This window comes from Phascolarctos cinereus, unplaced genomic scaffold (assembly GCF_003287225.1).
Source record: "Phascolarctos cinereus isolate Bilbo 61053 unplaced genomic scaffold, phaCin_HiC Scaffold_4;HRSCAF=312, whole genome shotgun sequence".
Lineage (NCBI taxonomy): Eukaryota > Metazoa > Chordata > Mammalia > Diprotodontia > Phascolarctidae > Phascolarctos > Phascolarctos cinereus.
The window spans coordinates 665,688,258-665,714,191 of NW_027555847.1; the positions used below are offsets into that span (position 1 = coordinate 665,688,258).

Here is a 25,934-nt window from a genome sequence, read left to right on the forward strand (position 1 = left end):
TTCATTTCCTAGGGTAAGAAAGTGAGGACACATGCCAGTCTCTGGAGACAGGAAACAGATACACTAAGAAAGATATTTTTCTAATCAGCAGTAAATAAAAAGATAAATAATAGGGAAGGGCTGTAAAGCAGAACATTCTCAGATGATAAAACATAAGAAAAGAGGTGGAGGGAGCTTTTGTACCTTGAGAAGACAAACTACAAAACTCCCATAAATCTGTAACAAGCCCTTAAAGTGGATAGGGCATTGGACTTGGAGACAGTATGACTTAGGTTCACATATCACCTCAGGTGTTTCCTAGCTGTGTGACCCTGAACAAGTCATTTAACTTGTTCCTTAGTTTCCTCATATGTAGAATAATATGGTTAGACTTGATGACCTCTGGAGTCCCTTCTGGCTCTAAATCTATAATCTTAAAATTAGCCAAACTCCTAAGAAATCCATGTACACTTGCTACTTTCATTTTCTTTCACAGTTTACAACCATTTGCAGTCTGGTTTCTGATTTTGTTATTCAACTGAAATTGTTCTTTCTAAAGTTACCAATGATCTCTTAATTGATAGACTGGATATTTTTTCCTCAATCCTCAACCTCTACTTTATTTAATGATTAACTACTTTCTCTTTCTGGATACTCCTTTCTCTAAGTTGTCATGACACTATTTTCTCTTCTTCCTTCTACTTGCTCCCTCTAGTTTTCTTTGCCCGGTTGCCATCTATATCATGCTCACTAGCTTTGTTTCTCAAGGTTCCGCCCTGAACCTTCTTCTCCGGTGATTTCATCTGTTCCCATGAATTTAATTATATTTATATAGTTTCTTGCCTGAGCTTCAGTCCCATATCACCAACTGCTTATTGAAACATCACAAACAGAATGGCCTCTAGGCATCTCAAACTTAACATGCCCAAAACAGAACTCTATCTCTCCCCTTCAGAACTTTCCTATTTTTGTATTCTTCCAGTCTCCCAGGCTCATAATCTCACTGGCATCCTCAACTCCTCAGTCTCTCTAGACCCATGTTTCCAATCAGTTGCAAATCTTGCCACTTTTGCCTCTGCCTCTCTTCTTTATTTTCCATTCTTGCTACCCACATAGCTACCATTTCAATTAAGACTGAAATCACTTCTCACAATAGCTCTTACTTTGTCTCCTTATTCATTGCTCCTCCTCACAGCTGTCTAAGTGGTTTTCCCTAAGTGTTGGTCCTGACCATGTCACTACCCTACTCAACAAACTCTTTTGCTTCCTTATTGCCTCTAGGGTCATGGCCCCAACTTGTCTTTCCAGCTCCCTTATACATTGTTCCTCTTCCCAAGCCCAGCCAAATTGGCCTTCTTTTCCTCTGTTCTCGGGGGAACTTCCCTTTCTGAGCCTTTGCAGTGGTTATTCCCTCCCATTCCTGGAATTCACTCCCTCCTCATCTCTACCTCATAAAATCCCCCTCTTCCTTCCAGACAAAGCTCAAGGACCACCCCCATCCCAACTGTTCAGTGCCCTCCCTAACTACTTTGTATTTATTTTATATATTTATTCTGTCTATATGTGTAAATATACACACACATATACGTACATATTGTTTTTTCCCACAGAGTATAAGCTCCTAAGAGTAGGAATTACTTCTTTTCGGATTTGTACCCTGTGAGCCTAGCACAGCCCCTGGCATCCAGGGCACTCAAACGTTTTTTAGATGATCATTTGGGCGCTGTGCTCCACAGCCCACAGACTCTAGCCAGGTAGACTTAACCCTACATGGATTCCCTCTTGAGGCACAATTCCTTCCACAGGACTGAAAAGGCATCTTTTGTCCAAGTCCTAGTGATGAGGAGGCAGTGCCATACGGCGCAAAGGACCCTGGACTCCTATAGGATTCAGGAGCCCTGGGGGCTGGACCTGCCCCTCAACAAACGAATGGCTTGGTTCCACCTCTGCTCTATGAAGAATGTCTCATATGCTGGCCAGGATAAATACTAGGGGATGAAGCGACCCCAGGGCAGAGATGGGTTTTCCGACTCCAAGAGGGAATTCCCTTTAGAACTGAGACTAGCTGAGGCACTCGGGTGACTTTCGGGTAAATGAGAGGACTGCACTCCATTGCCTTGGAGGCCTCTTCCAGCGGGCAGCCTCTGACACCAAGGAGCCACCGCCTTCACGGTCCTTCCTTCTTCTCTCCCTCAGCTCCCCCACCCCTCAGTCTTTCTGGGTTCACCCTCAGCGGCCCCAAGTCGTTCCACAAGGGAGCTCAGTGTTGGACTCGGCCTTGCCCTCTCTCTCTCTCCTCGTGGACCCTCAAGCCCTCTCGTCCCCTACACCTCCCTCGCTGCCCAAGCCTAACAGCACCCCCAGCAGCTGCCCGCCTCCTCCAGCCGGGCGCCCCACAGCTGTCCCCGCGAGCTCGCGCAGTGAAGCTGGGCGGAGGAGAGAGGGAGGGAGGAGCGGAGCTCCTTGGCCCCCGGCGCGCAGATCTCGCGAGATTCTGGGGCGGGCTCCTTTCCTCCGCCCCTTCCCTCCGCCTCCTCCCCTCCCCCCCCAGCTGTAGCGTCAGCCTAGCTCGTCCCAGCCCCGGCCCCGGCCCAAGCGCCTTCGAGCGGCGGCTCCGGCTCCAGCTCTGGCGGCGGCTCCAGCTGGTCCTGGCCTCCGGTCCCAGTTTCCCGTGCCGGTCCGGTCTCTGCAGTCTCCGTGCGGCCCCTGCTCCCGCCGGCAGCCGCCCTCCCCGCTCTGTCCCGCAGGCCGCTGCCCCAACGCCGGGCTCGCCTAGGCCGAAGGTCCCCGCGGGGCCGGGGCCGGAGCCGGAGCCGGAGCCGGGCGGGTTCGGGCCGGAGCTGGGGGCGCCTCCTCCCCTATGGGCCCCGGCTAGAGGCGCTGCAGCCGCGCCATCCCTGCCCCCGCCCCCGGCGCTCCGGGAAGCCCCGATGCTGGCCAAGAGGAAGCCGGTGCTGCCGGCGCTCAACATCACCCCGACCATCGCCGAGGGCCCGTCCCCGACCAGCGAGGGCGCGTCCGAGTGAGTGCCCGGGCCGGGCGGGGCCGCGGGGGGGGGGCGGCTGGAGAGCGGGGTCGGCCCATCCCCTCCCTTTCCAGGAGAAGCCGCTGCGGCCCGCGGGAAGCTGCCCGGCCAGATTCGAACCCTGCTCTTGGCCCACTTCAGAGTCGTGCACCCTCCACCTGGAATGGGATGGCGGGGCGGTCCTGGGAAGGGACAGACAGCGAGGAGCGCAGCTGGGAGAGGGAATGTGTGTTAAGTGGTCCTAAGGGGAGTAGGGAGTCAGCTCCACAAGCAAAGTGGCAAGCATTTATTATGTGCTTACTACTTCCTGAGGAGGGTGGCCTGAGAAGGGGGAAAGAATAGAGAGGGAGGGGTCCTGAAGGGGGCTGAAGTGGTTCTGGTGGGAAAAGGGAAGGATAAACCTATAGGGCAACTTGGGGAAGAGGGGAAGGGGAGGTGGTGGTGAGTTTAGAGGTGGAGGACAGACCTCAGGTCATGTGATCCAATCCCCCCCATTTTACAGATGAGGAAACCGAGGTCCAGAAAGGGCCAGTGACTTACTCAAGGTCACCAGGTAGTAGTGACACAGTTGGGATTTGAACCTAAGTACTTCCAGACTTCAAATCAAGACCTCTTTCTCTGGTATCATGTAATCCAAGCACCTTCCTCCCCATTTTTCAGTTTTATAAATGGGGAAACTGAGGCTCAGGGAGGTTATGACTATGGCCAAGGTCACATCACAAGTAGTAAATAGTAGATCTTGGATTTGAACCCAGGTCTTCTGACTCCAAATCAAGGAATCTTTCCAATAGACTACTTTGCATAGAGGGGAAGGTGTACAGGGCTTGGGCAGAGAGGTGAGAAGAATTAAAGGAAAACAGATCTTACCGGAAAAAATGAAAAGAAAGGTAAGGGAGAGGTAGGTTGGGTAAGGAAGAGAGAACTCGAGTGGGAGATCTGAAGATGGAGTAGCACTTTTTGAAGGTAGATGAAATCTGGGGACTCTGAAGGGAGACAAAAACAAAGGAAGATGTTTGAACAGTGAGTGGCAGATAATTATGGAATGTGTGTAGGGAGGGCTGCTCCTCAGACTCCTCATGATGAATTTGCAGCTCCAGGGAAAGTCACCAGGCTGGGCTACCTCCCAGGCAGTGAGCAGTCAAGCCCTTCTAGTTCAGGTAATTTTGGAGCTGGAGGATTCAGGCAGGTTTATGGTTTGGCCTGTGTGAATGAATGGGGTGTAGTGTGCAAAAGAGGAGGCTCGACTGGGGCCACTTTCAAAATGCCTGTCCTTTTTTATAAACCTAGCCACTTTGGACTTAGCAAGGACAAAAGAGAGCATGCAGGGATATCATGAATTATTTGAGTTTTGTTATTATTACTTTATGGCAGAGATCCATTTGCTTCTGGTGTTTAATGTGAATGATATTCTTACCTTGCTATTGGGAATATTGAGAAGAAGGCTTCTCTACACAATTTCTTCCCTGGTCTTGGCCCTCTCTTATATTCTTTCCAAGTTTTAAACTAGAGAGGGGAATTATAGTATAGTAGAAATAACACTAGACTTAAAGCCTGAAGATCTGAATTAAAAACTTGGTCCACCACATATTAGTAGTATGATATTGGCAAGTCACTTACTGCTTTGAGCCCATTTCTTCGTCTGTAAAATGGGAATAATCTTATTTGTACTACCTGTTTTGCAGGGTTGTTCTAAAGGTCAAGTGAGAGAAAATAGTTAAAATGCTTTGCAAACCTTAAAACTGCTAGAGAAATGTCATCTATTATTATTAGTAGTAGTGGTAAGCCCTTGGAATCCCAAGGCTTTTTATAGCCCCTGGTGGCGCCTTTAGACAAGGAATGGAATGATTTACACTTTCAGACGACTGACCAGTCTCTTTTCCTGTCTGCCTTCTTTCCAACATCCTCTGTGTGTAGGGCGAACCTGGCAGATCTGCAGAAAAAATTAGAAGAGCTAGAACTTGATGAGCAGCAGAAGAAGCGGCTGGAAGCTTTCCTCACCCAGAAGGCAAAGGTGGGGGAGCTGAAGGATGATGACTTTGAGAGGATCTCCGAGCTGGGAGCTGGCAATGGCGGGGTGGTCACCAAAGTACAGCATAGACCTTCAGGGCTCATCATGGCCCGAAAGGTAAGCAGGCTGCTAGCCTCTGCAGCTAGGGAGAACCCAGAGCCCAGAGAAGCCTCTCCTGTGTGTGTCCTTTGGAGATACAGTTGCTGTAGTGTGATTTACTGATGTTCAGAGATTTTCTTTTATCCTTTGGTGCCAGGCAGTAGCATCTGATTCCGTTGCTGGAAATGAGCACCTTCTTGGTGATGACAGTTAGAAACTGGCTATACAGACTTCCTTGCTTTGTGTCAATTTCCACATCTTCAGTACTCACCAGTTTTGTGCCCCTTGGTCTCCTTTCTTTGAGCCCAAGTTTTCTCATCTGTAAAATGAGGATAATCATACTTGTACTGTCTACATCATGAGTTTGTTCTAAGGAAAGCATGTTGTAAAAACATAGAACACTATGGACACATACACTGTTACTCTTACCTTCCCTTTGAATCTTGGCCCTTGACTTTGCCTAAGTCTTAGGGCCTAAGATATTAGAGGACCATGGGAAGCCATCAGTTAATCAGTGCACTCTTTTTTGGCTGACTTTTGACCAGACATGGACAACTTGTTGAGAGTGAAATGGTGGGATGGGGTTGCCTTCATAATGATGGACCACTTGTTCCATCACAGTACCTATAAGAGTATAGGAATTATCTGTTCTTCAGCAAAGGAGGAAGGGAATCTGATCAAATTCGTTTTTTTTATAATTAGGTTTTTATTTTTAAATATCTGCTGTATCTCTCTCTTATCTCCCTTTCTCCTCCATTGAGAGGACAAGAAAAACAAAATCCCTATTATAAACATTTATAGTCAAGTAAAACACATTGTCATTGATCATGTGCAAAAAACTAAGTGTTCCACTCTGCCCTCCGTTTCTATTACCTCTCAGAAGGTGGGCAGCATGTTTCATCTCTAATCCTCTAGAATGTGATTGCTCATTGTGTTGATCAGAGTTCCCAAGTCTTTCCGAGTTGTTTGTCTTTCCGTAATGTTTTTATCGTATAAATTGTTCTGATTCTGCTCACCTCACTCTTCATCAGTTCATACGAGTCTTTCCAGATTTCTCTGAAGCCATCCCCTTCATTATTTCTCACAGTACAAGAGTACTCTATCATGTACCATAATTGGTTCAGTTATTCCCAGATTGATGGGCACCCCCTCAGTTTCCAATTCTTTGCTACCACAAAAAGAACTGCTATAAATATTTTTGTCCACGTGGGCTCAAATCCTTTTTTAAAAAGCTATTTAAAAGTTTGGACTTAACATTCATCTCACAGCAGAGGATTGTGTAGGGCCTGTAGACCTGAAACTTTGAGCTCTGCTGGGGGATAGATTAGTTGAGTTTATTGGGCTGCTGGAGCCCAGATACACCAGACCACTTTTCCAGAGCCATTGAACCTTGATGGTAAAATATCTGTCATCTTTTAGAACCTTGCTTAACATTGTTTGATGTCCTTTCCTCCTACTCTATAATGTAACCTCTTCAGAACCTGTTATAAATAATACCTCACGTTTAAATAGTACCTTAAGGCTTACAAGTACTTAGTAGTCTTTGGGAAATTTGGGGGAAATGATTTTTTTTTCAGAGTGACTTTTAATTACATCAATTCTAGTGACTTTATTCTAAGTTGTGCATGGTGTGGAGATTGCCCGAGCTTTGTGGGAAAACTGTACGTTTTTGATCAGAGAAGTCCACCTCCCTAAAATTGTTGCTCTATAAGTATCAAATTGCTTTATTTGAAATCTGATTATTCCCTGCCTAAGTGGATTTTTACTGATCCAAGCATTAGCTTTTCAGAGTCTTGTCCATACTGGAAATAACATGGATTCTTTTGCAGATATTTATCCTTTTCTCCTGAGTTACTGTTCCCTCTCCTGATGGAGCATAGTACTTTTGGCTGCATGCATTCTATTTTTGTTCTCACTGCAGGCAGTCTTCTCAAAGCCAGAAGTAACATTTCAAGCCTTTGGCTTGCTTTAGACTAGAGCACAGACAAGAAAATGGCTAGAATGTGATTGAGGAGGAAAAAGTGAAGGGTTAAAGATAGGGAGCTTGTCTCTTGGGGAAGTTTAAGGATCTTTGACATCGAGGGATCTAAAAAGGCTCTCCAGAATTGTTTTAGGTTATTGAAGGACAGCTCAGGATTCGATTAAACTTGAGAACACTGATTAGAAGAAATTTATCTTCAACTTTATTTGAGCATTGAATCCTCTTACCATGGTAGGTATAATTTACTTCAACCATTTAAAACCGGGAGGAAGACCCTAGAGGAGGTCATATGTTTGGGTCTCTTACTAGAGCTTGAAGCCCAGTTCTCTGCTTGATTTCAGTTTAACTCTTCTCAACCCTTCCTCTCCCTCATCCACAGTTTTTAAGCTTTTATTTAGTATTTTATTTTTCTACAGTTACATGTAAAAACAATTCTTAACATTAGTTTTTAAAACTTTGAGTTCCAAATTCTCTCCCTTCCTCCTTCCCCACCCCACCACCATTGAGAAGGCAAACAGTTCCATATAGGTTATACGTGTATAGTCATGCAAAATATTCATAATAGAGTGAAAGAAAACATAGACAAGGAAAAAAAAACTCGAGAAAAATAAAGTAAGGGAAAAAAGAATGCTTCAATCTGTATTCAGACACCAACCATTCTTTCTCTGGGGATTGGTAACACTTTTCATCATAAGTCCTTCAGAGTTGTCTTGGATCATTGTATTGCTGAGAATAGCTAGGTCATTCACAGCTGATCATCTTACAGGGTTGCTGTTACTTTGTACATAGTACATTTCACTTTGCATCAGCTCATGCAAGTCTTTCCAGGTTTTTCTGAGAGCATCCTGCTCATGATTTCTCATAGTACAATAGTATTCCATCATAATCATATACCACCGTTTGTTCAGCCATTCCCCAATTGATAGGCGTCCCTTCTACTTGTAATTCTTTACCCCCAGAAAAGAGCTGCTATAAATATTTTTGTATGTATAGGTCCTTTTTCTTTTTGTTTTTTATCTTTCTCTCTTTTTTTTTTTGACTAGGCAGTTAGGGTTAAGCAAGTGCCAAGTGTCTGAAACCAGATTTGAATTCATGTCCTCCTGACTCCAAGGCTGGAGCTCTATTCACTGTGCTACCTAGCTGCCCCTTTTATCTCTTTTGGGATACAGACCTAGTAGTGATATTTCGAGGTCAAAGGGTATGCATGGTTTTATAGCCCTTTGGGCATAGTTCCAAATTGCTCTACAGAATGGCTGAATCATTTCACAACTCCACCAACAGTGCATTAAAGTCTCATTTTCCCCATGTACCCTCCAACATTTGTCATTTACCTTTTCTGTACTGTGAGCCAATCTAATAGGTATGAGGTAATACCTCAGAATTATTTTAATTTGCATTTCTCCAATCAATAGTGAGTTAGAACTTTTTTTTTCATATGGCTGTAGATAGCTTTGATTATTTCATCTTAAAACTGATTGTATCTTTTGATCATTTATTGATTGAGGAATGGCTCTTATTTTTATAAATTTGACTCAGTCCTCTATATGTTTGAGAAATGAGGCCTTTGTCAGGGAAACTTGCTTCAAATTTTTTTTCACAGTCATTATTGCTATTTCCCTCTGACCTATTTCCCCCCCATTCTATTCTCTCTCCCTTCACCCTGTGCCTCCTCAAAAGTGTTTTGCTTCTGACTACCCCCTCCCCCAATGTATCACCACCCTGCCCCCCCCTTCTTTTATCCCCTTCTCCTCCTACTTTCCTGTAGGGTAAGGTAGATTTCTATACTCAATTGAGTGTGTATGTTATTCCCTCTTTGAGCCAATTCTGATGAGAGTAAGGTTCACTCACTCCCCCTCACCTCCCCCCTCTTTCCCTCCACTACAAAAGCTTTTCTTGCCTCTTTTATTTGAGATAATTTACTCCATTCTACTTCTCCCTTTCTCTTTCTCCCAGTACATTCCTTTCTCACCCCTTAATTTTACTTTTTAGATGTCATCCCTTCATATTCAACTCACCCTGTGCCCTCTGTCTCTATATATGCTTGCTTTTTTTTTTTTGCTAGGCAGTGGGGTTAAGTGACTTGCTTAGGGTCACGCAGCTAGTAAATGTTATGTGTCTGAGGCCGGATTTGAACTCAGGTCCTCCTGAATCCAGGGCCGGTGCTCTATCCACTGTGCCACCTAGCTGCCCCTATATATGCTCTTTCTAACTACCCTAATAATGAGAAAGGTCTTATGAGTTACAAATATCATCTTCCCATGTAGGCTTCTCTCACCCTGGTGCAACAGACCTTTTCCTGCCAACTTTCCAAGTTGCCTTGGGCTGAGAATTTGTTTCACTCGTCTTTTTGTGGGTTCTGCTGCTCTAGAATTTGTTTAGAGCCATTTCTTTAAAGGTATTTGGAGGATTTAGGAGAGAGCCCAGGCGAGTCCCTGCCTTTACTCCACCATCTTGGCTCTGCCCTCACCCACATTTTAAAGGTGGTAAAAATGAAGCATAAACAAGTGACTTGTCTATGTTCATACAGACGGTTAGTGGCAAGGCCTTGACTTGATCTCGGGCCTCCGGATCGTTGTTTTCCTGTTTTCTTGCTGTCCTGAAGTACCTTGTGGGGAAGCGAATGCAGTGTCTTTAGCACCATTTGGCTTGTGCAGCTTGTTTCCTTGTGTTGTGTTAAAAACTCAGGTTCTGTTGATGAACTGCAGAGTGGCCATGTTTGGATTGAAAAGGATTTGAAGGGGGATGGTGTTGTCTTTCCTACAGTAACTAGGCCTAGATTCCAGGTGGAATGCATGAGGGCTGCTAAAGAAAACTCCATGGGTTTTCTTTCATCTCAGTTTCTGAATTACCTCCGAAGACCTGGTCACAAGTATCTTTAGTCACAAATCTTGTGCAGACCAGCTTCATCCGTTTTCAGCATGTTGTCTCCTTTGCTCTTGGGGCAGAAGCAGGCAATCTGTGCTTGGGAGTGGCATAAAGCTGATGGTCTTCCCCTTTTTTTGTGTCATGGACTCTTTTGGCAGTCCGGCAAGAATGTGGACTCCTCAGAATCTTATGTTTAAATGTATAAAATCCATAGGAATACAGTTATCAAAAAAAAAATTTTTAAAGAAAGTTTGGACCCCAGGTTAAGCATTACTTCTCTAAGGTAGTGGCAAAGAATCTATAAACATATAAGATAACGAATGTCATTACTATCATGAAGTAGTTTACTTTTTAAATGGCTTCTTCGCTTGAGTGTGGTGTCTGGTTTCTTTGTTCTTCCCAGGTCCTTACGTCTTTGAGTTTGGACTTTTTCCTGGTCACATAGTGAGTTAGAACCAGGACGAGAACACAGATCATCAGACTTTTTTTTCCACTGCAGTGTATTGCTTCTTTTGTCCTTGGATAAGTCCCTTAGCCTCTTTGGGTCCAGTCCCTCCTGTGTTGAATGTTTATGGGCATTTTGCATTATACACGGCTTAGATAAATGGAATATTTTAAAATTGGACAAAAAATATTTTTTATCTGAAAGGTATTTTTGAGGCCAGCTTGAGGAAGGCGAGATTAAGCAGCCTTTCTCTGGCCATACTGGGAGTTGGCAGAACCAGGCCGAGAGCCCAGATCGCCAGACTGGGAGTCTGCTGCTGCAGTGTGCTGCCTCTCCTGTCCTCTGTTGTCCTGTTGGTCATTTGGTGAGGATGTGCACTGTTTGATGTCGTGCCCATGTTCTGTGGAAGGAAGCACTGGAATCCTGTCATTCACCCCCTTTTCTCTCCCCAGAATAAAATGTAAAGACTTCTGTTGGCCCTTCATAGCCCTTCACGTTATCTCCCAGATCAGACATTCTACTGGACAATAATTCTGATTGTTAGTTTTTCCTTATATTAAACTTAAATGACCACAACCTACCTTTCCAGCCTTATTCTGTGTATCGTTCCCTCTCCTCTACACAAGCTGTGGAGCCGAGCTGTTTATCCCTTGTGCTTGGAACAACACATTTCCTCCTCATCTTCACCTCTCAGAGTACCTCACTTACAAGCATGAAACCCTTTTGGAGACTCCCTCCCAAGCTGCTTGTACCTTCTCTTGTATTTATTTTGCATATACTTAGATATACCTGTTGTCTTTCCCAAATGAATGTAATAATAATAATAGCTAGCATTTTTATAGCACTTTAAGATTTGTAAAACACTTTACAAAATTAACTCATTTTATTTTCACAACCATCCTGGGAGCTGAGTGCTATTATTATTCCCATTTTTCAGCTGGGGAAACTGAGGCAGGTGGCAGTTAAGTGATTTCTTCATTGTTACACAGCTGGTAAGTATATGAGGCTAGATTTGAACTCAAGTCTTTCAGGCTCTAGGTCCAATGCTCTGTCCATTGCACTCCCGAGCTGCCACAAAATCTCCTTTAAAGCAGGTATATTTCCTTTTTTGATCTTGCTGTCCTGGCACATGGCAACAGAGCTGGTGCTTCCTAAATGCTTGTTTCTTGGGAAATATCATCACACTCTAGGGAATGTTGAATGTGAGATATTCAGAGAAACATGTACTGATGCAGTGCATGATGCAGAGTAGAGTATCCTCAAGCAGAAATAAAACAAAACAATAAACATTGACTACAGTAATGTTCATTAAAGTAATAGGAAATGGCACCCAAACTCCAAGAATAGATAGCAGAGCAAGTCTCCCCCCTCTCAGATTTAGAGGACTCGAGGACAGAATGTTGCATACCCTGTAATGGTCACATTGTCAGTTTGACTTTGCTCAACAGTTTTCCTTTGTTACAAAGAAAGGGTTCGATGGGGCAGGGGTGAGGCATATTAGGAAATGACTGGCGTTTGGGTTTTTTTTTAAGGCATCAGTAAAACAGATGTCTAAAATACTCCTCCCATCCAGGTAACTTGCTTTCTTACCTTCCCCTTGATTCATTCACTGATTCATCTGTGACTTCTGTCTCCTTTGTTCAAACGAGGGTTTGAACCAATCAAATAATTTTCTCTCCCTGGCTCCCACTTTCCTTTTCTGTAAAAATAAGAGAAACGAACTAGATGACATCCAAGGTACCTCCAGTTCTACATCTGTGAGCCTGTGATCTCTAATGCATCTCTAGTGCAAGTGTGAGGACCCCTTTTTAATGCCAAGGAATGGTAGATTTACTATGTATCTGTTGATTAGGAAAATACTGATTACAAAAACCCCTGTGATTTCAGTGACATTTTAAATTAATATATAGTATATTCATCACAATAACATTTACACACATTTGAAAAGCAGTAGCATATGTGAACATGAAACTTTTATGCAGTCCACGGAAGGTGTGTTGTTATATTTACGGATTTGGGAATACTTTACAAAAACTCTGCAATCCACAAATTGGGAACTATTAGTTTAGTGTATACCATCTCTGTTTTGCTGGGCACAGGTGTCACTGGGACTAGACTTGAGTTGGGGTGAGGAAGCTGGTTGAATTTGGCAAAAATTATGGGTCAGGTGGACACAAAGGGTCAGATAAACGAGCAAAAGGTCTGGAAGGGTCAGATGAATAGTGTGGGTGCAAGTAGGCAGATATTAGGCCTTTAACATATAAAAAGCTGGAAGGAGCCTCAGGGGTTATCTAAAGCAGAGATCTTCCATGCCTCCAAAGAATAAAGCCTTCCCACTGCTTGTTCCTGGTTCTGCCATCATTAGCCAAATGGACTAAGTCCAGTCCTTTCCTGACAGTCCTTCAGATACCTGAAGACAAAAGTTATGTACCCCAGGTCTTCTCTGGTCTCCTCAGTTCCCTCTCCTGATCCTCAGATGATGCCTTTCTGAGGGCCCCCCAGGTTCCCTCCCTATTCCCCCATCCCTCCCCTTACTTCCCTCTGTGCCCTAGCTTGATAGTAGCACTGCTAAAGCTTTGTCCAAATTAAGGCCAAAGAGAAGGCCCATAAGGTCACAGAATCTCAGCATTGGGAGGGACCTCAGAGGCTGTCTAGACCAGCATGTATCGAATAAGTATCCTCTCTGCAACATGCCTGGCGTCAGAGACCTCCGGCCCTTGCTTAAAGATGGAAGACAAACCACTAGCTCCCAAGTCAGCCCATTCTAGTTGACAATAATTCCAGTGGTCGGCCTTTCCTTATATCAAACATAAATTTACAATTTTGTGATACCTACCTGTTGCTCCTACTTTTGCCCTTTGGGACCAAGCTGAACAAGTCTAATCCCTCTTCCACAGGGCAGCCTTCAAAGACAACAGCAGCTATGGTATCCCCTCAGAGTCTTTTCTTCTGTGAGACAGACATCCCTAGTTCTTTCAGCAATCTTCATGTGTCCAGATTTCAGGACTTCACTGTTGTGGTTGCCTTCATCCAGATGCTCTGCAGCTTATCAGTGTCTTTCCTAAAATGGAGTGCATACAAGTGAACACAATGGTACGGATGTTGTCTGACCAGGACAGAATTCTGAAGGACCATTGCCTGCCTAGTCCTAGACACTGACTCTTTTAATTCTGCCCCCAAATTGCAAAACCCTAAGATCCAAAATTCATATAGTCAGCAAAAGCAACACCCGTTTGCAACATCCTGAGGCCATAGGTGGTGGTTTTAATAATAATAACTAGCATTTATATAGCGCTTACTTTGTGCCAGACACTTTGCTAAGCTTTTTATGACTGTCATCTTATTTATCCTTACAGCCCTGGAAGGTAGGTGCTTTTATTATCCCCATTTTACAGTTGAGGAAACCGAGGCAAACAAAGATTAAATGATATGTCCAGGGTCACGTGGTGAGTAAGTGTCCGAGACCAAATTTGATTCAGGTTTTCCTGACTCCCTTGGCATTCTGTCTGTGTGAAACCCCCTGTTTGATGAAGGATCAGAGGTGATAGAATTACTGGGACATTCTGATGCCATCACCTTCTCTTCTCTGTCCTTCTAACTTGTCTTTACCTAGCCTGACCCCTGAAAAGGTGTTGGTATTCCATAAGACATGCTGCAAAATAAAGGTAGAGAAGAGCCTGGTAGATAGGAGCAGTAAGTGTGCTAAAGTTGAAGTGGTTCATCAGCATTACTTGGATTCTAGGGTAGGGATTTTGCCTACTTTCTATATGCTTGATGAGTATAATTCACTGAATTAAATTCTTGTCACTTTGCAGTTGATTCACCTAGAGATCAAACCAGCAATCCGGAACCAGATTATCCGTGAACTCCAAGTCCTACATGAATGCAACTCTCCATACATCGTGGGTTTCTATGGTGCCTTTTATAGCGACGGAGAGATCAGCATCTGCATGGAGCACATGGTGAGTCCAGCCCTGGGAAGGCGAGTGGAAATCCTTAATGAGGATGTCAGTGGCTTGTGGAAAAGCCATTGTTTAATGTAAGTTAGGAGAGGTGCTTCTGCCTGCTCTCTGATCTAAGAACTCCTTGGTTAATTTGGAAAATATAAAGTTAGGCAGAGATGTCAAAAGCAGAAGTGGTCAGAACTAAAGCCCTTAGGAGGAAATGCTGAAACACCACTCTCCCTACCACCCCCCACACCCAACAGCCTGTCTTACTCTGCATCTGCCACTAAGGACAGCTGTGGAAGGCCTCTGGGGCTTGACTGGCGTGATGATATTAGCTCACATTTCTTGAGCGCTTTATAATTTATGAAGCTTTTTATTCCCATCAACCTTTGTGGGGGCGGTGGTATTGTAGATAATATGATCCTGGTTTTACAGGGGAAGAGACTGAGGGTCAGAGAGGGTAAATACTTGCTTCATTATCACATAGCTTGTAAGTATTAGAGATGGAACCCAGAGCAGATTTCTGACTCCAAATCCAGCTTTGGTTAAGTTTAAGAGTTATGTACACTAATGTAACATTGTCTTTTTTATGGTATTGGGGTAAGAAAGGCAGCGTGGTATTTCCTAAACTTATTTAGCTGTAAGACGCTTTTGGGCTTGAACTGTGTTGGCAGAACCAATAAATAATTGTCTCACTTCCTCGTCTTCCCAAAGTCTGAATATACGGTGCAGGCCCTGGATGAAGCAGAGGTTGGAAATTTGGGGGCAGAATGGAAAAATTAAGCCTGTCTTCCTATACTGAAAACTTGCTTGAATGTGAGAAGTATTTTTGATAGAAAGTAGTATGGCCTGGTAGAAAGAACAGGGGGTTTGGAGGCAGAGCAGGGCTTGGGTTCCAGTGCCAGGCTTTGCTCTTGATTGCTTTTGGCCCTGGGCAAGTCACTTAACTTCTGCAAAATAAGAAACCTGGGCAAGGTGATGCCAAAGGCCTCTTCCAGGTCTAAAGCAGATAATTTCCCATTTAGAATTTTAAAGGGTTTGAAATCTGTGGCCCCAGATGCCCTCACCCAGTCCTAATCCATGTTGTATGCAAGACCGGTTCTATAGAACCAAGAGAGCAAAACAGATGCAAAACAGGAGTCAGGAGATGGGCTCAGCTCAGCAGTAGCTGTGTCACCTTGGGCAAGTCACTTCCTCCTTCTGGGTCTCAGCTTCCTGCTCTGTGGAAGGTAGGACAGAACTAAATGTTTTTGGGTCTCTTCTAATTACCAAATTCTTTGAAGTAATTTGAATACATGTGTTATAAAGCATTCATGGTATGTCATGCTTGTAATTCTTGTGAATTAGGGCCCCCCCCCTTCTGTTTGTCTTTTTAAGTACTGATAAAGCATTTGCTTTTAAATAGTGCTTAATGCTTTGACAGGTTTGGTTCCTGGTAACGGCCTCCTCTTTCCCAGGCAACATTGTCACACAATGTGGAAGTGACTGTTTTGTGGGAGATAGTTGTTCCAGGGGTGCTCTGACCATTTTGGTGCTTTTTACCTATTGTCATTAGGCTCAAGCTTGCTTAGCCCTAAAAACTCTCATTATTAGCCCCTGAAACATTTGCTCTTCACTACCTTCTTTGCTAATGACAATGTTTACAGTAGAAAATTCCTAGACAACTTACTTACAGGAATCATATTTTTTACCTTTGCATTCTATCACTGATTCCTGCCCCCTTGTTGTCTGCTTTTGGAATATGGTATGGGAGAATTGATCTTCCTTCTCTCCCACTTTTCCCATGGCCCTGCTTAACTGGGCTGGACCGGGAATGAGTCATTTCAGGGCTGGTGTATAGATAAGATCTCCAGAAAAGGTTAGTGGGCAAAGTGACCTCAGTGTCCAGGGCTGCTGCTCACCATTATTAATGGTAATGATAGGAGCTGACACATAGAGCACTTCACTTCCCTATTGACAAAGTGCCTTACCTACTGTACATCATTTAAGACTCAGAACCCTAAGAAATAAGTTTTATTTTTCCCATTGTACAGATGAGAAAACTGAAGCTCATGTACGGGAAGCACTTCACCTGAGGTCACGTGATCAGATTTGTTCCCTACACTAACCTTAAGAACCAAAAACATTTAGTTCTGTCCTGCCTTCCACAGAGCAGGAAGCTGAGACCCAGAAGGAGGAAGTGACTTGCCCAAGGTGACACAGCTACTGCTGAGCTGAGCCCATCTCCTGACTCCTGTTTTGCATCTGTTTTGCTTTCTTGGTTCTATAGAACCGGTCTTGCATACAACATGGATTAGGACTGGGTGAGGGCATCTGGGGCCACAGATTTCAAACCCTTTAAAATTCTAAGTAATGCAAACATTGTTTTCCCCAATTCACAGTTATGGACGTTGAATATTAGAGAAATGGAGCATGGCTAGTAAATGGGGATTCTGGGGCTTGGCCTACTTCTCCTGGCCTCTTTCCACCTCTCATGTCGCCTCCCTTGGGTGTCAGTGGGACCCACCAGCAGTCCTTACTCAAGGACCTAGCTGCCTAGTGTGAGAAGCTAGCCAGGAGTGCAAGTAGAGCCTTTGGATGGGGCCTGGGTGGTTTCACAAGCCTCTTGGTACAGTCTTTTTCACCCTTAGAGGAAATAGGACTTAAAAACAATACATAACTGTCTGCCTTACTCAAACCAGCCTTCCCTGAACACCTCCATACCTCTAGCTCTAGGTTTTGTTCGAGTTGGTTGTATTTCGGTTTTTTCATCCATACCCACGCCTAGATATATTTCCTTGCCATTCTTGACAGCTTTTTTTTTTTAAGGCAGTTGGGGTTAAGTGACTTGCCCAGGGTCACACAGCTAGTAAGTGTCAAGTGTTTGGTCTGAGCCCGGATTTGAACTCAGGTCCTCCTGACTTCAGGGCTGGTGTTCTATCCACTGAGCCACCTAGCTGCCCCCTTGACAGCTTTTAACATCAAAAGAGAGATGTCATTTGTAAGTGTGGAATATAGCTCTTTGAGGGTTTCCGTGATTTTTGCTTAACATAGTGCCCAACACAGAGTAGGCACTAGTTGATAAAGGCCTGTAGTCTGGCTGACTGTTTTCCTGAAGTCTCAAAGTGTGGTTGTTACTATTTTTAGGTGATCCCCTCTCATAGATTTTCCCGTTGTAGATGTCTTAGAGGAGCTTAATACAGGAGACTTAGACATTTTTTTCTGAACCTTTGATTTCATTGATGTGGGAAACTCCCTCTACAGATGCAAATCAGTACATCTGTAACCAAGTTTTAGAGAATTGTATAGGGCATTGAGAATGTTCATTGCGTTGCCTGGGGTTATAAAGTTGGTGTGTGTCAGAAGCAAGACTTGAACCCAGGTTTTTTGAACCCTTAGGTTGGTTTTGTATGGACTATACCATGCTGCCTCTCCAGAGTAAGAAAACCCCTCGTTAATATAACAGTTTATAATTTACAAAGCACTTTCCTCACTACCTAGGGAAGGTAGATACAGAATGAAGTAGGTAATCTGAAGAATTATCTCCCTTTTGTAAGCAAGGAAATTGAGGTTATGAGCAGTGTTAGGTTTCTAACTACTTTGTATTTATTCTATGTATACTTATTTATGTATTTTTTTTGTCACTCTACAAATACTTCCCCCAGACATATATTGAGGTGAACTGACTTGTCCAAGGTCACACATCTGGTAAATATCAGAGGTGAATAATAGAGCCAGGTCTCCCGACTCCAGGTTACTGCTTTTTCTGCTACACTGTGCTGTCTAGCTAAGTCCTGACTTTGCCACTGACCTTGGGCATCTTAGCACTTTTTTGAAGCCTTTGTGAAATGCCAGTATGTTCTCTTTGGCCTTTGGTTTATTTTTTTCCTGCAAAATGAAGGAATTGGACTCAATGATCCCTGTGGTTCCTTCCAGCTTTACCATTTTGTGATTCTATAATGAGGAGAAAATTGCTGTACGGGTGGGAGCTAGAGATCATGGAAGTTGTAAGTTTTTAATAAACAAAATGTCCAGTTCTCTGATGGACATGATGTTGACCTGGATTTCTCGTGGAATGGAAATAGCCCGTGCACTAGGGATGATGGGAAAGTTTCCCATGAAGGTACCTGTGAGGGGAGGCAGTGCAGCAGAGTGCCGAGAACCTGAGCCAAATGACCAGCAGCCTCGGTCCCCATAGGGGCTCATTTATTAGCTTCCTAACCTCGCCAGGCCACTTCGCTGCTACTTCTGAGACGGTTTTCTTTTCTCCCAGTTGGAAATAATACGACTTGCCCTACCCATAGGGGTGGTGAGGATCAGTGGAGATGATACACGTCAGCATAGTTTGGAAAGTATTTCTGTACTGGGCAGATGCAAGGTGGTGGGCACGTGAGACATGCAGTTGCTTTATCATAACAATAGAAACAGTGCTTGGGTTCTCTAGTGTCTGTCTTTGGCAAAGCTCCAAGCAGTTACCCACCAGGCCTCATCTGCCCTTACGCTCCTTAACGATCTGCGATTTTGTTAGTCTTTAAGTTGGAAGGTACTGTGTAGATCATCCGGTTCAGTTCCCAGTTGTGGTTATTCTGTTACTGATAGAGCCATCTCCAGTGACTCAGTAGCTGGTTCTTGTGAAGTGCTGTGATGGAAATCGTTGTCAATTGGCAGCCAGTCCTCTGGTGATGAGCATCCCTTCCCTTTCTCGAGGCTGGTCTAATGTGAAGGCAAGATAGTATGTCCATTTTACAAGGGAGAAAACGAAATACAGAAGGGAATGTGTCTCTGTGCATAGAGCTAGGAAGGTGTCGTCAGGAAGAGATCCTGACCTTTGAGACAGCAGTTTCCTTTGGTGTGCGTTCTGTGAGGCTAAACCTCCTCCAGAAACATTCTCCTTAGTTCCCTTTTCCTCAGACCCCCAGCTTTTATGTGAGGCATTGATTAAAGAGCACTAAATTCAGGGTCATATCTGCGTTAATGGTCCAGCTTTGCCACTGACTGTGTGACAGCGATAATAAATACAGATCACAAGAACTTTAAGGTTTGCAAAGTACTTTACTCCCAACAGCTGAGTGTGGTAGGTACTACAAATATGGTTAACTCCATTTTGCAGATGAAGAAACTGACATTTCAGAAAGATTAAGTAACTTGCAGTCACACTGCTAGTAAGTTCATTGTAGGGATTTCAACCTGGACAGTTAGAGAAAGGATGAGAAGGCCTCTTGGAAATCCTGTGAAGCATGGCTTTCTTCCTCCAAGTCTAGGGCCCTTTCTGCTTTGCAGCATTGCCTCTCCAGTACATTTCATTGGGTTTATGGTCACATCGGCATAGGTGCTCATCATCTATACACACACACACACACACACACACACACACACACACACACACACACACACACACACACACACACTCTCTCTCTCTCTCTCTCTCCTCCCTCTCTTTCTCTCTCCCCTTCTCTCTCCCCCTCTCTCTCTCCCTCTCTCTCTCTCCCTCTCTCCCCCCCTCCCTCTCTCCCCCCCCTCCCTCTCTCCCTCTCTCTCTCTCCTCCCTCTCTCTCTCCCTCTTTCCCTCTCTCTCTCCCCCCCTCCCCCTCCCCTCTCTCTCTCTCTCACTCTCTCTCTTTTCTGTAGTTCCTCCAGAGAGGATCTACCCCTTCAGGTCCTTTTAGTGTTTTGTGTGTACTAGAATCCATATATTTATCCCTTACTTTAGTTCTGTGACTGGATGCCTCCTTTTTTGGTCTTTCATAGGGTAATGATAATACCCACCATTTATATAGCACTAGGTGTCATGCTCTGTGCCAAAACCCTTTATGGTTGTTTTATTTGATCCTCATCACAGCCCTGGCAGGTAGGTGCTATTATTATTCTCATTTTACTGAGACAAACACAGGTTAAGTGATTTGTGCAGGGTCACACAGCTAGTAAGTGTCTAAGGCCACATTTGAATCTCCTTGACTCCAGTGTTCTGTCCACTTGCTGTGCCACTCAGGATGATAGATACAGAACTGAAAGAGACCCCCAAGGCCATTTACTTTAGTCTTCGAGATTTATTGATGAGGAAACTGAGGCCTAATGAGGTCGAGTGACTTAACCAAGGTCATATAGGTAGGGTCTAAAATGGTATTTGAACTCAAGTCCTCTGACTGCAGAGCTTTCTGTGATGTTGTAGTACTTAATATATATTTGTTGAATTGACTTTTAATTCACCATGGGCAAGTCATTCAATTTGTCTAATCTAACATTGTCATCTGTAAAATGATGATAATGACACCTGCATTCCCTGTCTTACAAAAATTCTTTTGGGCAACATGTGTAGAATGGCAAGGAACAGTGAGGAAGTTAGTGCTACTGCCGCCACCGCCGCCACCACCACCACCACCACCACCACCACCACCACCACCACCACCACCACCTCTGCCTCAGTATACAGAAGGCTGTTGGAGCTAGATGCATTCCTCCTACCAACTTTTCCTAAAGATTTGGGGGAGGGGCTGTTGGCCTTCCTCTTGCTATGTTTACACCTGTTCTCATTCCAAGCCTGGCAGTCAGCAGCTAGTTTTCCACATTGCCCATATAGGACAGAGGCCAGTTTTTTCTGTTGCACTACTTGTCTGTCTTAACATCTTCTAGTTGAGCTAACTACAGTGTCAGAGCTCTCCAAATGAGCAGAATTCCCTGCCAGGTGCTAAAGCGCTAGAGGAACATGAACTAAAATAAATGATGCCCAGGCCCAGGGAAGAACAAAGCTTCTCTGCTGGCATTGGTTTCTTCCCTTTCATGGTGCAAACGTGTTTGTGTACATAGAGATCTTACAAGGGTGACAGACTAAAGGGGCCCTTCAGTTTGCTGGTGTGTTTGGCCGTGAGTTGTTCATATTTCCTATAGAGGAAGTGGAATAACACCTTGCAGTGAACCGGGGAAATGCTTAATTTTTATGCTTGCCACCAGGGTGTTCCCTTGGGAAATTAAGGTTCAGTGTTGCCAAGCCAAAAGGGAAAAACACTGTAGCTACTTCGTGGCTGTCTTGACAGGGACTTTTCTCTTTTCTTTTGGGGATTTAGGATGGAGGCTCTCTGGATCAAGTATTGAAAGAGGCCAAGAGAATTCCTGAAGAAATCTTGGGGAAAGTTAGCATTGCGGTAAGTGTTTTCCTTTTCTGGGTTTTTGCAAATGGAATCTGACCTTTTAGGTTTTAGGCATTCCTGATTCCTGGAGGGGTTGTTAGGTGTTTAAACGCTGTGTTTATATTCTTTATGTTCCTCTCCGTTAGTAGCGTTTACTCTTTTTTGTCTTTTTTTTTTTTTAATTAGGCAATTGGGGTTAAGTGACTTGCCCAGGGTCACACAGCTAGTAAGTGTCAAGTGTTTGGTCTGAGCTGGGATTTGAACTCAGGTCCTCCTGACTTCAGGGCTGGTGCTCTATCCACTGTGCCACCTAGCTGCCCCAGTAGCATTCACTCTTAAATAACAATGATTTGCATTGAATACCTATTCTCGATTTCATTCTTTCCATCTGGCAAAAATCAAAAGGCAACTTGAATCTTTCGTATATATTTGTGTGATAGAAGAGTAAGATCGTTCGTCGGATTTGGCATGTGGAGATCTGGATTCTGGCTCTGTCAGTGACTAGGTCTGGGGCAAGTCATTGATCTTTTTGACCCTCGGTGTCCACATCTGCAAAACAAAGGTATTGAAGTAGATTGCTTTTAAGGTCTCTACTAGCTTTCTGATTTGTTGTTTAAAACACTAGATGGTACCTGTAGGAAACCATTGCTGCCGTCCTCTACCATAGCAGGGAGTGCTTGAACTTTTTGTGGTAAAAAGCTACCCTTGACACTCTGTGATTGATGGAACAGGACGCACTATATCAGGGAAGTATTTATGTGGAGACATTGGAGTGTTTGGTGACAGGGAATCCTACAGGGAATCCTACGGGCAAGCCAGAGAAGAAAAGGCATGCTGGCAGCTTGTAGTATTTCAAGTTCAGAGGCTTCTTATTCCTTTTCCCCAGCCTGTCTCTTCCCCACCCCCATCACCAGAAAAGCCTTTTATAGGATCCAACAGAGATGAAAGACAGCTCAGGCTTTATTCCCTTCCATGCAGGATTTTAGAATACATGGTCCTTGTTAGACTAATCTAGTGATTAGGGGGAAAAATTCCACCAAACCTGTTAATCCTTTCAGAACTCAGTAGCATGTTGTACCCTCTCTCATTTTCTGAATACCATCATTTTGCTAAGCATAATGTTAAAGCTAACCCAGTAGGTAATGCTCTTCAGTAATATCACTTTTTTCATCTTGATTGATTTGAATAACAAAGGGACCAGTGAGGATTCTTGGCTGCTTTTATAATGATCCTTCAAGTTCAAGTATTTACTGACTACCTTCTATGTGCACTTTGGGAAAAACAGATAACTGTGACACAGTTACTGCCTTCAAAGAGCTTGAAACTAGCACACTTACATGGTGGGGTAATGGCATTTTCTAATTAGGAAATTGTTGGTTCACAAGGCTCTGTCTGTAGAGCACACCTTAAAGGTAACCTTTGGTTATTCCACCTCTCACCCAATATTATATACTCCATGGGGAGAATTTGGGCAAAGTGCCTGAGGGGGGTGAGAGGAGGTGATAGAGAGGATACAGAATTGAACAGATCATAAAAGGCAGACATAGTCTCAGGGAGAAGACAATCATGCCATCAGGCTTTCCCTGCATGGATGATCTTACTTTGCTGTTATTTTGAGTGGTTTCGGTACCAACGTTTGGCCCGAACTGGCAACTTCCAGGGCTGCTTGGTCCCTGTAGACATGTCATTTTGACCTCATCAGGTCTCTCCTGCACTGTATCACCTGGGTGAAAGGTACTGTTATGGTGAGTGCTGGCTGAAGAGAGTTAGGCTGTTCCTGTTACTGGGCCACCCCATCCCAGAGTCCACCTGGAGAAGATTACTAGCATGTTGGGCCTGGGCAAAGTCCTCCCTAATGGAGACAATGTCCTGCTTCCACAGGCCCAGAGGCCTGTGCGTTCATCTCTGGGGCCTCCTGCACCAGAGGAGAGGCAGGAGGTAACATCATGGAAAGAGCACTGGGGTTAGAGTTAGAAGACCTGGCTTTAGATCCTGGCTCTGCGGCTTACGATTGATTGTGTTACCTCATGCAGAGCACTCCTCATCTGTAAAAGGAGGGGCTGCCCTAGGTTAGCTTGAAGGGCTCTTCCAGCTCTAACTTGAGCGATGGGGTCGGTAGAGATGTGTGACAGAGGAGGGAGAAGTCTGGTTTGGGATTTAGGAAGATTTGGGTTCAGGACCGCCCCAGAGAGCTCTAAGACTGTAAATTGCGGATGAGTTGCCTTTTTGCATAATGGAGAGAGTTTCCACATTAAGACTGCCATACACCAATGAAATCCCAGGTCTGTACCTCTCCCTTTCTCCCTCCTCAAAACAAAAAGGGCAGCAATCTAATTTACCAGGCCTAAGAGCACTAGAGTTGCACAAAGTGAACATGTGGTTTGGATACATCTATCGAGAGGAAAATCCTCTGCTCTTCTTAAGTCTGCCCTTCCCTCTGTGTTTCATAGGTTCTTCGGGGTTTGGCTTATCTAAGAGAGAAACACCAGATTATGCACAGAGGTAAGAAGGAAATGAAGCAGCCCTCTCTGGAACTTATCCTCAGGCTCCATTTGGCAGCTGCTCTCAGATGCTGTTGCTAATATGATATCTTTGTCTTGATTCACTTTTAGATGTGAAACCTTCTAATATTTTGGTCAACACTCGGGGAGAGATCAAGCTCTGTGACTTCGGAGTGAGTGGGCAACTCATCGACTCTATGGCAAATTCCTTTGTAGGAACCCGATCCTACATGTCTGTAAGTTTATTTTGATTGATACTTGCAGCAAATAGTTGTATTAAACACCTGTCTGTGCCAGACCCTGTATTTATTGCTAGAAAAGCTAAAAGATTCAGATAAGCTGTAGTCCATGACCCCACGGAGCTTACAGTCTATTATGAAATAGTCAGACGCAGGGCTATAGATTTAGAGAGATCAGACACAAACACAAATTAACTATGAAACATAAACAAAAGGGTTCAAGGGAGAGAAAGTTGTTACTGATGGAAGATCAGGGATGAGTTAATGGAGGAAATGGCATTTGAATTGGGCTTAATGATAGCTCATGTTTACACAACACTAGGAAATTAATCAGGGCAAGGAGAAGACATTGTAAGCATTAGGAATGTCATGAGCAAAAGTGTGGAAGGAAAAAGTGCAAGTTGTATGTTGGTGACAGTGAGTAGTCTGGCTTGTCTGGAGCATAGATTGAGCCAAACTTGAATGCTAAGCAAAGAAATTTACTCAGTGGGCAGTAAGGGAGCAGTGAAGTAGCTTTACCAGGTAGGAATAAGTATTAATTCAGCCTTAATAGAAATCTTCCTAATTTGATCCTTTCTACCTTCTTTTTTGTTGAATACTTTTGGACAAAACATATTAATTATGTTTCTTCCAGCTTTCTTGTAATTCCTTTTCCTTGAGTTTCTGTTCTTTTCCACTGTAATTCTGAATTTTTTTCTCCTCCTCTAATATTTTCATTCAACTTTAAATGCCTCCTTAGTCTTCTGTTTATAAAGATCAAATTGAGACTGGCAGTTGTGATTGTTGACTTCTCTGTCTTTGCTACAAGGTAAACTAGTTTGGTGATCCGGGCCTTTACAAGTGGATTTCTTGCTAATTTTAGCAATCTTCTTCTTTACCATTTAACATAGAACCACTTTGATGAATTGTTCAAAGACAGTCGAGCTACAAGATCTACTCTATGAGAAATCTGTGAGACAAGCAGCATAACCTCCTTATGCCCTACCCAGGGGGTGTCTTATGTCTTACATAATAAACTTTCAAGACCTCACTACTATTCTTTCATTTCATTTCAATTAAATATGTAGTGTTCAGAGCACTCTACTAGGCATTAGGAAATCCACAGATGAGTAAGACACAATCCCTGTCAACATGGAGATGACTGTCCTGTATGGGTGTATATTCTACATGCACCAATACCTGTCCTGCTGAATGGAACGTGATAGTCCAGTTTGGCCGGAACTGGGATCAGGGGAGGACCAAGGAGGGAACAATCACTTCTGCCCCAGGAGTATCAGGGGCATTTGAGCTGGGTTCTTCTTGAAGGATAGGTAGGATGTCATTTAGTGGTTTGGGTAGCGGGCAAGGAGATGGCATTGTAGGCTTAGGCAAAGTCACAGAGCATCGAGAGGGCAGGATGCGTTTCAGGAATAATGAACAGTACAGTTTGGTTTAAGTGTCATGTACTTAAGGGGAAAGGGCAGAGTTGAACCTGGAAAAGTAAGGAACTCTACCCCCTAAAGTACCCAGCAATCTTTACCCTGTCTTATCCTGTTGTATTTTATACGTAGTGAATTTTCCAGGGTGTATAAGTTCTGGAGGGGGAAGAAGCAGGGAGCATGCTTTTCTTTGAATCTGTCATCCCTGAGAATATAAAGGATTCTAAGCCATAGATGGGGCTCTAATTGACAGGGAATTGAAATTTGTCTATCCCAATGTGCATGAAAGTAACTCTACCCCTGAGAATTAATTAACCCACAGGT

At 44.0% G+C, this 25,934-nt stretch overlaps 1 protein-coding gene across 1 annotated transcript in view; it reads left to right on the forward strand.

Annotated features, from left to right (window-relative positions):
- Window positions 1-2,518: 2,518 nt before the first annotated feature.
- The window catches only part of MAP2K2 (mitogen-activated protein kinase kinase 2), a 36,255-nt gene continuing 12,839 nt past the window's right edge, over window positions 2,519-25,934 (forward strand). The window contains exons 1-6 of the mRNA XM_020971325.2: window positions 2,519-3,001; window positions 4,919-5,129; window positions 14,218-14,364; window positions 21,390-21,467; window positions 23,903-23,954; window positions 24,065-24,189. Of these exons, the coding sequence (XP_020826984.1) occupies window positions 2,910-3,001; window positions 4,919-5,129; window positions 14,218-14,364; window positions 21,390-21,467; window positions 23,903-23,954; window positions 24,065-24,189 (705 nt within the window). The 5' untranslated portion in view covers window positions 2,519-2,909. The remainder of the gene's footprint in view (window positions 3,002-4,918; window positions 5,130-14,217; window positions 14,365-21,389; window positions 21,468-23,902; window positions 23,955-24,064; window positions 24,190-25,934) is intronic.